Below are 11,931 nucleotides of genomic sequence, written 5' to 3' on the forward strand. Positions count from 1 at the left end.
GGTTGACAACATCAAGAGGCACTTCAGAACTATGCATGCTAGCTTTAATTCCAACTTCCCAGAACATTCTGATCAACGCAGACAAAAAATAACCACCATGCAGTCTTCTTTAAAGCGCTCAGTTTTTAGAATTGAAACGTGTAACACGGCACATCAAAGGGCAAGAGCAGCGTCTTTACGTGTTTCGTGGAGTCTCGGAAAAGCAAAGAAACCTTTCACAGACGCAGCCATGGTTAAAGAGTGTGCGATTGGTATGGTGGAAGAGGTTTTATGCCACGATATGAAAACCCAGCAAACTGTCGTGGAGCTATTAAAGCAGGTACCGTTGTCAGCCAACACTACCGCAAGACGAGTCGAAGTTTTAGCCGAGGATTGTACATCCAAACTGAAGGCGGATCTCGTTAAAGCAGATGCCATGTCCCTGGCAATAGACTCGTCGTGTGACCGAACGGATATGGAGCAACTGTCTGTTTTTGTCAGATTTTTTGATGGGAATGCATTCAGGGAAGAGCTGCTATGTTTGCTTCCTCTACCTGGGCGCTCAACGGGGGAGATTATCTTTAACGAGCTGACACGGTTCTTTGAGAAGGCTGGCTTGGACGTGGACAAAATTGTGTCAGTTGTCACTGATGGAGCCCCGTCCATGGTGGGACTTCGACAGGGATTGGCGAGCAGGCTGTCCGCAATTAACCCAAAGATGTTGACATTTCACTGCATCATTCACCAGTCAGTGCTGTGCACGAAACTCGACAACAAAATGAAAGATGTCATGGATTTTGTGACCAGGCTAGTGAATTTCATTCGAGCGAATTCAAGTCTGCAACACCGGGTTTTCCGAGCCTTCTTGGAAGAAATGTCAGCTGAGCACAGAGACCTTTTGCTGCAGAACGACGTGCGCTGGCTGAGCAAAGGCCGTGTGTTGGAGCGTGTGTGTGACCTGCACGCCGAGCTTGTTTCGTTCCTCTCCAGCCTGCAGAGTCAAAAAGCGCAACAGTTCCAGACTTTTTTGACCGATCGGAAGGAGATGGCATACGTGTGTTTTTTAAGCGACATAATGTCTCATCTGAATCACCTTAACCTTAAACTACAAGGCAAGAATCACACTGTTGCAGACATGTACGAAGCTATTGAAGCATTCCAGGGAAAGCTGAACATTTTCGAGAGAGACATTCGAGGGAGAAAGTTGCACTTTCCTCGTTTGCAACAGCACTGTGAAAAGAACGGCATGCGCGAAGATCCAGCAATGGTGCACTTCGTGACCAAACTGGCGGAGAACTTCAAGGAGCGATTTGAAAGCAACCGCAAGCTCTCCCGTGACATCCTCCTTTTTCTGAGACAGCCGTTCTCTGTGACGCCTGATGGCCAGTGGACATCGGAGGCCAAGAAACTGCTGCCTTCTATAGATGAAGCATCGCTTCAGATGGAGGTCTCGGAAATGGCAACATCCGACACGCTTAAAGCGCACCACCAGGAGAGCGAGTTGGCTGAATTCTGGATCAATGTCGACCGTGATCGATTCAGAAACACCAGATCAGTTGCAATGCTCCTTTTGACAAGTTTCCCCTCCACATACATATGTGAAGCCTCATTTTCGGCAATGAACTGTCTCAAAAATGACGCAAGAAACAGATTGTCTGACGCACACCTTGGCGATTGTTTGAAGATTGCCACAACAGAATACAAACCAGACTTCATGAAGGTTGCCTCCTCATCCAGTCACTGCCATCTCTCACACTGATTGGTGAGTAAAATATTTGTGTCTATCAGTAGTAGGCCTATTACTCAGTAAGCATTTTATTATCCCAGACATTTAATATCTGGTCTGTTTGCTCTCTCTCTATCTCTCTCTATCTCTCTCTTCAGTGACTGACGTGGCTGATATTGTCCTGCAGAATCCTCTATCTCTCTTCAGTGACTGATGTGGCTGATGCGGTCTTGTAGAATCCTGCACCTCTCTCTCTCTCTCTCTCTCTCCCCGGCTAGGAAGGTGGTTAGTTGTGTATAGTTTGTCCATTGCCCATGTATACTGCTTTTCCTGGCACTAGTGTGGCAGCAGATATAGTTGTGTGGCAGCTGATGTTTTATTTTACATTTTTAAAGAAAGCTGATGTTTTATTTTACATTTGTAAAGAAAGCTGATGTTTTATTTTACATTTTTAAAGAAAGTGATAATTCTGTGCACTGTCTCCCTCCCTCCCTGTGTGTGTGTGTGTGTGTGTGTGTGGAGGATGGTTGTTAGTTGTCCATACTTTGTAATACACAGCCCTTCTGGACACTTAATATTTGTTTTTTTTTTCATATTGCAAAATGTTTGCTACTGTGAGTAGGCCTAATAAAAATTACTATTTTTTTAGTACCACCTTCTGTGTCTTGCATGGCCATGTGGGGTGGGTGGGTTTGGGGTGGGGGGGTGGCTGCGGCCCTTGGCCTCACTTACTGTTCATAATTTGGCCCTCCATGAAAACTAATTGGAGACCACTGTCCTAGACCGTTCATAGGAATGTCACCAAAATTGATACACATCATCTACAGACACGGCTGACAAAAGTTCCTAAAGACGTTTCACGTAGCATAAACCGTTCAGAAGTTATACGTCAATCAATTTTCAATGCAAAATTTTACATGCTTAAAAATTCATAACAAATCTTCAAATTGCTCAAAACTGCTCATACTTCACACGCAAATCACACATTGGTCATCTGACATGTTACCCAATTTCTGTGATATTTCGCCACTGGGGGCGCTATTTTTGGGCAAAAAATCCAATCTTTCCTCAAATTTGGTCAAACTTCACGGCCACCCTCTTACTACCTCCCGTGTCATGTACACCACATTTTGGGAATTTTCGTCCATGGGGGGCGCTGTTTTTGGCCAACGCAATTGCTCCAAAACAGGTTTTTGGTAAATAATTCCATTATGCTTCTCCTTCACACCACTACCTTGTGATAGTACGTTGCTGTTGTAGACACTTATTTTTCCAACTCATAATCGCTCATGTACAGCATAGCGCCACCTACTGACATGGGAAAAACCAAAAAATTTATTATTCAAAAATCAATATCTCATCTTCTATTTTCTCAATCTTGATCAAACTTGATACGCACACTCGTAACAGGTCACCTGACATATGTGCCAAATTTTGTGAACTTTTGCCCCTGGGGGCGCTGTTTTCAGGCAACAATTTATATCTCGGCTTCTGATTGTTCAACCTTGATCAAACTTGACAAAACAACTCTTCATAGGTCCCTTGACATGTCTACCAAATTTGGTGAACTTTCACCACTGGGGGCGCTCATTGCGCTGTAGCAGTTGCAGGAGAGGTGTTTACAATCATGAGGCACCCGGAGTATGTTGTTTTGGTTGCCTTAAACACACATGACTTGTGGGGAATGGGTAGGCAGTCGGGAGCAAGTGTTGTAGCGTTACATACAGACTAATAGATGTCTAACAGAAGACAATCCTATGTAGCAATAGCTTGGTGACTGATGAGGTAAATACATTAATTTGGTTGGGAAGCCATGGCATACAATGTTCTGTCCATGAGAACATCTCAGCGCACCATGTACTCTCTGTCCAATTCTGTGCTTTGTCGCCATTGTGGGAGTAATGTCTCTTGCCGAAGAAGCTGTGGAAGGTATTTCGCGGGGACGCATGCCCCCGCCCCCCTTGGCCGCTGGCGCGAGGGCCCGTCGAGGCCGCTTGCGGCTTTAATTAGGGCCCGAGCCCTATAGGGCGAAGGCCCTATTGTTCTTGTAAGAGTTCACTATTATTATTCTTCCGTCTTCTTCTTCTTCTTCTTCTTTATTTTTCTCCGCTGTTGGGCCATTTTCGGGGCGCTTGCCATGGGCGAAAACGCACCAAATTTGGCAGCAGTTCCGAGAATTGCCACCGCTACTCAGAACCAAAAGCCCAAACTTGGCCGGGGCTCAGGGCCTCTATAGCGCCCCCTAAGTCGTTGTGATTTTGGCCTCCCGCATTAAGGTGCCTGGGTGCCGTGTAGTTTGTAGTAGTGGCATGCCATTTGGTACGCATATGTATCTCACTAAGCCGGACAAAAATTTAATGCCAATGCATTAGCCACGCCCAACAGGAAGTGAGGTACTTTCACTTTTGTGCGAAATGCATGGCCACGGAAACGGCGCAACTCCTCCTAGACCGTTCATAGGAATGTCACCAAAATTGATACACATCATCTACAGACATGGCTGACAAAAGTTACTAGATACGTTTCACGTAGCATTAACCGTTCAGAAGTTATACGTCAATCAATTTTCGATGCAAAATTTTACATGCTTAAAAATTCATAACAAATCTTCTGATTGCTCAAAACTGCTCATACTTCACACGCAAATCACTCCTTGGGCTTCTGACATGTTACCCAATTTCTGTGATATTTCGCCACTGGGGGCGCTATTTTTGGGCAAAAAATCCAATCTTTCCTCAAATTTGGTCAAACTTCACGGCCACCCTCTTACTACCTCCCATGTCATGTATACCACATTTTGGGAGTTTTCGTCCATGGGGGGCGCTGTTTTTGGCCGACGCATTTGCTCCAAAACGGGTTTTTGGTAAATAATTCCATAATGCTTTTCCTTCACACCACTACCTTGCGGTAGTTGGTTGCTGTTGTAGACACTTATTTTTCCAACTCATAATCGCTCATGTACAGCATAGCGCCACCTACTGACATGGGAAAAACCAGAAAATTTATTCTTCAAAAATCTATATCTCATCTTCTATTTACTCAATTGTCATCAAACTTCATACGCAAACTCTTCATAGCTCACCTGACATCTACGCCAAATTTTGTGCACTTTCGCCACTGGGGGCGCTATTTTTGGGCAAAAAATCCAATCTTTCCTCAAATTTGGTCAAACTCCACGGCCACCCTCTTACCACCTCCCCTGTCATGTATACCACATTTTGGGAATTTTCGTCCATGGGGGGCGCTGTTTTTGGCCGACGCAATTGCTCCAAAACGGGTTTTTGGTAAATAATTCCATAATGCTTTTCCTTCACACCACTACCTTGTGATAGTACGTTGCTGTTGCAGACACTTATTTTTCCAACTCATAATCGCTCATGTACAGCATAGCGCCACCTACTGACATGGGAAAAACCAAAAAATTTATTCTTCAAAAATCTATATCTCATCTTCTATTTACTCAATTGTCATCAAACTTCATACACAAACTCTTCATAGCTCACCTGACATATACGCCAAATTTTGTGCACTTTCGCCCCTGGGGGTGCTGGTTATGGCAAAAATGATATTGCAGCTTCTGATTTGTCAACCTTGGCAAGCAAACTCTTTACAAGACCCTTATTGGGGCGCTTGCCATGGTCGACAACGCACGAAATTTGGCTCCTTTTTCTTAGACTGCCACCGCTACTGAGAACCAGAAGCCCAGATCCAGGCGGACCTCAGGGCCTCTATAGCGCCCCCCGAGCACCGTACAGTGTGAGACCCTATTGTTGCCATGTGTCCAATTCTGTGCTTTGTCGCCATTGTGGGAAGAAGCTGTGGAAGGTATTTCGCGGGGACGCATGCCCCCGCCCCCCTTGGCCGCTGGCGCGAGGGCCCGTCGAGGCCGCTTGCGGCTTTAATTATTATTCCGTCTTCTTCTTCTTCTTCTTCTTCTTCTTTATTTTTCTCCGCTGTTGGGCCATTTTCGGGGCGCTTGCCATGGGCGAAAACGCACGAAATTTGGCACCAGTTCCGAGAATTGCCACCGCTACTCAGAACCAAAAGCCCAAACTTGGCCGGGGCTCAGGGCCTCTATAGCGCCCCCTAAGTCGTTGTGATTTTGGCCTCCCGCATTAAGGTGCCTGGTTGCCATATAGTTTGTAGTAGTGGCATGCCATTTGGTATGCATATGTATCTCACTAAGCCGGACAAAAATGTAATGCCAATGCATTAGCCACGCCCAACAGGAAGTGAGGTAATTTCACTTTTGTGCGAAATGCATGGCCACGAAGACGGCGCAACTCCTCCTAGACCGTTCATGGGAATGTCACCAAAATTGATACACATCATCTACAGACATGGCTGACAAAAGTTACTAAATACGTTTCACGTAGGATAAACCGTTCAGAAGTTATGCGTCAATCAATTTTCACTTCAAAATTTTACATGCTAAAAAATTCATAACAAATCTTCTAATTGCTCAAAACTGCTCATACTTCACAAGCAAATCACTCATTGGGCTTCTGACATGTTACCCAATTTCTGTGATATTTCGCCACTGGGGGCGCTATTTTTGGGCAAAAAATCCAATCTTTCCTCAAATTTGGTCAAACTTCACGGCCACCCTCTTACTACCTCCCATGTCATGTATACCGCATTTTGGGAATTTTCGTCCATGGGGGGCGCTGTTTTTGGCCGACGCAATTGCTCCAAAACGGGTTTTTGGTAAATAATTCCATAATGCTTTTCCTTCACACCACTACCTTGTGATAGTGCGTTCCTGTTGTAGACACTTATTTTTCCAACTCATAATCGCTCATGTACAGCATAGCGCCACCTTCTGACATGGGAAAAACCAAAAAATTTATTCTTCAAAAATCTATATCTCATCTTCTATTTACTCAATTGTCATCAAACTTCATACGCAAACTCTTCATAGCTCACCTGACATGTACGCCAAATTTTGTGCACTTTCGCCCCTGGGGGTGCTGGTTATGGCGGAAATGATATTGCAGCTTCTGATTTGTCAAACTTGGCAAACAAACTCTTTTCAAGACCCTTATTGGGGCGCTTGCCATGGTCGACAACGCACGAAATTTGGCTCCTTTTTCTTAGACTGCCACCGCTACTGAGAACCAAAAGCCCAGAACCAGGCGGGCCTCAGGGCCTCTATAGCGCCCCCTAACTCGTTGTGATTTTGGCCTCCCGCTTTAAGGTGCCTGGTTGCCATGTAGTTTGTAGTAGTGGCATGCCATTTGGTACGCATATGTATCTCACTAAGCCGGACAAAAATGTAATGCCAATGCATTAGCCACGCCCAACAGGAAGTGAGGTAATTTCACTTTTGTGCGAAATGCATGGCCACGATTACGGCGCAACTCCTCCTAGACCGTTCATAGGAATGTCACCAAAATTGATCCACATCATCTACAGACATGGCTGACAAAAGCTCCTAAATAAGTTTCACGTAGCGTAAACCGTTCAGAAGTTATACGTCAATCAATTTTCAATGCAAAATTTTACATGCTAAAAAATTCGTAACAAATCTTCTAATTGCTCAAAACTGCTCATACTTCACACGCAAATCCCTCATTGGGCTTCGGACATGTTACCCAATTTCTGTGATATTTCGCCACTGGGGGCGCTATTTTTGGGCAAAAAATCCAATCTTTCCGCAAATTTGGTCAAGCTTCACGGCCACCCTCTTACTACCTCCCATGTCATGTATACCACATTTTGGGAATTTTCGTCCATGGGGGGCGCTGTTTTTGGCCGACGCAATTGCTCCAAAACGGATTTTTGGTAAATAATTCCAAAATGCTTTTCCTTCACACCACTACCTTGTGATAGTGCGTTGCTGTTGTAGACACTTATTTCTCCAACTCATAATCGCTCATGTACAGCATAGCGCCACCTACTGACATGGGAAAAACCAAAAAATTTATTCTTCAAAAATCTATATCTCATCTTCTATTTACTCAATTGTCATCAAACTTCATACGCAAACTCTTCATAGCTCACCTGACATATACGCCAAATTTTGTGCACTTTCGCCCCTGGGGGTGCTGGTTATGGCAAAAATGATATTGCAGCTTCTGATTTGTCAACCTTGGCAAGCAAACTCTTTACAAGACCCTTATTGGGGCGCTTGCCATGGTCGACAACGCACGAAATTTGGCTCCTTTTTCTTAGACTGCCACCGCTACTGAGAACCAGAAGCCCAGATCCAGGCGGACCTCAGGGCCTCTATAGCGCCCCCCGAGCACCGTACAGTGTGAGACCCTATTGTTGCCATGTGTCCAATTCTGTGCTTTGTCGCCATTGTGGGAAGAAGCTGTGGAAGGTATTTCGCGGGGACGCATGCCCCCGCCCCCCTTGGCCGCTGGCGCGAGGGCCCGTCGAGGCCGCTTGCGGCTTTAATTATTATTCCGTCTTCTTCTTCTTCTTCTTCTTCTTCTTTATTTTTCTCCGCTGTTGGGCCATTTTCGGGGCGCTTGCCATGGGCGAAAACGCACGAAATTTGGCACCAGTTCCGAGAATTGCCACCGCTACTCAGAACCAAAAGCCCAAACTTGGCCGGGGCTCAGGGCCTCTATAGCGCCCCCTAAGTCGTTGTGATTTTGGCCTCCCGCATTAAGGTGCCTGGTTGCCATATAGTTTGTAGTAGTGGCATGCCATTTGGTATGCATATGTATCTCACTAAGCCGGACAAAAATGTAATGCCAATGCATTAGCCACGCCCAACAGGAAGTGAGGTAATTTCACTTTTGTGCGAAATGCATGGCCACGAAGACGGCGCAACTCCTCCTAGACCGTTCATGGGAATGTCACCAAAATTGATACACATCATCTACAGACATGGCTGACAAAAGTTACTAAATACGTTTCACGTAGGATAAACCGTTCAGAAGTTATGCGTCAATCAATTTTCACTTCAAAATTTTACATGCTAAAAAATTCATAACAAATCTTCTAATTGCTCAAAACTGCTCATACTTCACAAGCAAATCACTCATTGGGCTTCTGACATGTTACCCAATTTCTGTGATATTTCGCCACTGGGGGCGCTATTTTTGGGCAAAAAATCCAATCTTTCCTCAAATTTGGTCAAACTTCACGGCCACCCTCTTACTACCTCCCATGTCATGTATACCGCATTTTGGGAATTTTCGTCCATGGGGGGCGCTGTTTTTGGCCGACGCAATTGCTCCAAAACGGGTTTTTGGTAAATAATTCCATAATGCTTTTCCTTCACACCACTACCTTGTGATAGTGCGTTCCTGTTGTAGACACTTATTTTTCCAACTCATAATCGCTCATGTACAGCATAGCGCCACCTTCTGACATGGGAAAAACCAAAAAATTTATTCTTCAAAAATCTATATCTCATCTTCTATTTACTCAATTGTCATCAAACTTCATACGCAAACTCTTCATAGCTCACCTGACATGTACGCCAAATTTTGTGCACTTTCGCCCCTGGGGGTGCTGGTTATGGCGGAAATGATATTGCAGCTTCTGATTTGTCAAACTTGGCAAACAAACTCTTTTCAAGACCCTTATTGGGGCGCTTGCCATGGTCGACAACGCACGAAATTTGGCTCCTTTTTCTTAGACTGCCACCGCTACTGAGAACCAAAAGCCCAGAACCAGGCGGGCCTCAGGGCCTCTATAGCGCCCCCTAACTCGTTGTGATTTTGGCCTCCCGCTTTAAGGTGCCTGGTTGCCATGTAGTTTGTAGTAGTGGCATGCCATTTGGTACGCATATGTATCTCACTAAGCCGGACAAAAATGTAATGCCAATGCATTAGCCACGCCCAACAGGAAGTGAGGTAATTTCACTTTTGTGCGAAATGCATGGCCACGATTACGGCGCAACTCCTCCTAGACCGTTCATAGGAATGTCACCAAAATTGATCCACATCATCTACAGACATGGCTGACAAAAGCTCCTAAATAAGTTTCACGTAGCGTAAACCGTTCAGAAGTTATACGTCAATCAATTTTCAATGCAAAATTTTACATGCTAAAAAATTCGTAACAAATCTTCTAATTGCTCAAAACTGCTCATACTTCACACGCAAATCCCTCATTGGGCTTCGGACATGTTACCCAATTTCTGTGATATTTCGCCACTGGGGGCGCTATTTTTGGGCAAAAAATCCAATCTTTCCGCAAATTTGGTCAAGCTTCACGGCCACCCTCTTACTACCTCCCATGTCATGTATACCACATTTTGGGAATTTTCGTCCATGGGGGGCGCTGTTTTTGGCCGACGCAATTGCTCCAAAACGGATTTTTGGTAAATAATTCCAAAATGCTTTTCCTTCACACCACTACCTTGTGATAGTGCGTTGCTGTTGTAGACACTTATTTCTCCAACTCATAATCGCTCATGTACAGCATAGCGCCACCTACTGACATGGGAAAAACCAAAAAATTTATTCTTCAAAAATCTATATCTCATCTTCTATTTACTCAATTGTCATCAAACTTCATACGCAAACTCTTCATAGCTCACCTGACATATACGCCAAATTTTGTGCACTTTCGCCCCTGGGGGTGCTGGTTATGGCACAAATGATATTGCAGCTTCTGATTTGTCAAACTTGGCAAGCAAACTCTTTACGGTATTTCGCGGGGACGCATGCCCCCGCCCCCCCTGGCCGCTGGCGCGAGGGCCCGTCGAGGCCGCTTGCGGCTTTAATTATTATTTTTTGTTGTTGTTGTTGTTGTTGTCCCACACTTCATTTTATCTCATCAGATTTGCCTCATATAGCCAGTATATTTAAACTGGAATGTAAGGGTTCAGAGGTTTATTGACAGTTAATATAAAAAGCGACAGTTACAGTGCATGTAAAAATGAGATGAAATTAGTTACACCACATAGATGCAATAATTACATTAATTAGAAACATTGGATTGTGTAGGAATGTACTGTATCCTCACCTTTGCCTGGATGACTGCAATCCAAAAAGGTTGTGCTTGTCTGTGTGAGAGAAAGAAAGAGAGAAAGCATGTCATTATATCATGTTTACGGCTCATATATCAGGGCCCTGTACTAAGAAGCGGGTTTTCTGGCTTACCAGGGTCACTTCGAGAGTAACTTGATCACGTGCAGCGTAACTTCCCGATTAACCCATACTACAAAAGTTGGCTATGTTCAAACCGAGGTATGCTGCCATGGCAACTTACGCTGCATCTCAAACCTGCTCGTCTCAGGTTATGTTCTTGGTTAACCCGAGGTTTCCGATTAACCACACCCTTTTTAAACACCACCTCTCCACCGACATTTCCTCTAGAGACAATGCCAGCGTACCTGGGCCCTGTACTACGAAGCGGGTTTTCTGGCTTACCAGGGTAACTTCGAGAGTAACTTGATCACGTGCAGCGTAACTTCCCGATTAACCCATACTACGAAAGTTGGCTATGTTCAAACCGAGGTATGCTGCCATGGCAACTTACGCTGCATCTCAAACCTGCTCATCTCAGGTTATGTTCTTGGTTAACCCGAGGTTTCCGATTAACCACACCCTTTTTAAACACCACCTCTCCACCGACATTTCCTCTAGAGACAATGCCAGAGTACCTGGATGACCCGTGCGATATCGGAGCGCAGATTAGAGATGGGATTTATGGCTCTTTGATGGGATCCGCATCCTTGTGATCCGTTCTTTGAAAAGAGCCGTTCAAAAGACTGGCTCATTTGGCTCTTTTTAAATATTTATTCAGTTTTAAGAAGACAGCGTCTAAAGAAGCCAGATCCCTCTGCTTAGACAGTGACATCAATATTTCTGGAAATACCTTTTATATAAAGCAACCTAGACTTACATTATTGTAACCCCTAAACGCTCATAAATAACCATTAAAAAACAATGAGGGCTTCAATGAATGTCCATGCAGAACGGCTTTTCTGTAAAAAAAAAAAAGAACCCACTCAAGAACATAGTTATCAAGAACGCAAGAATATTTTATAGAAAAACACTTGTTTTACAAAAATATTTAAGTCTGAGATACAAAATAGATACAACTACAATAAATATAACACGAGAATTAGTTATCACACAAGAACATTTTAATAGAAAAAAACTTTCTATATTAAAAATATTGAAATTGTAACAAAAATAGATACAACTAAACAGTCAGATAAATAAAGTTATAACAAGAACACAAGATTATTTTAATAGGAAAAAACAAACTATTAATGCAAAAAATATATTATTATTAGAAAAATAGATACAACT

At 44.1% G+C, this 11,931-nt stretch overlaps 1 protein-coding gene across 1 annotated transcript; it reads left to right on the forward strand.

The window, feature by feature from the left end:
- The first annotated feature begins 229 nt into the window (after nucleotides 1-229).
- On the forward strand, nucleotides 230-1,738 carry LOC132875674 (protein FAM200A-like). Its single transcript, XM_060912624.1, has one exon. The coding sequence runs from the start codon at nucleotides 230-232 to the stop codon at nucleotides 1,736-1,738; it is 1,509 nt and encodes a 502-aa protein (XP_060768607.1).
- Nucleotides 1,739-11,931: the final 10,193 nt, after the last annotated feature.

This window comes from Neoarius graeffei, chromosome 28, assembly GCF_027579695.1.
Source record: "Neoarius graeffei isolate fNeoGra1 chromosome 28, fNeoGra1.pri, whole genome shotgun sequence".
In the NCBI taxonomy this organism is placed as follows: Eukaryota; Metazoa; Chordata; class Actinopteri; order Siluriformes; family Ariidae; genus Neoarius; species Neoarius graeffei.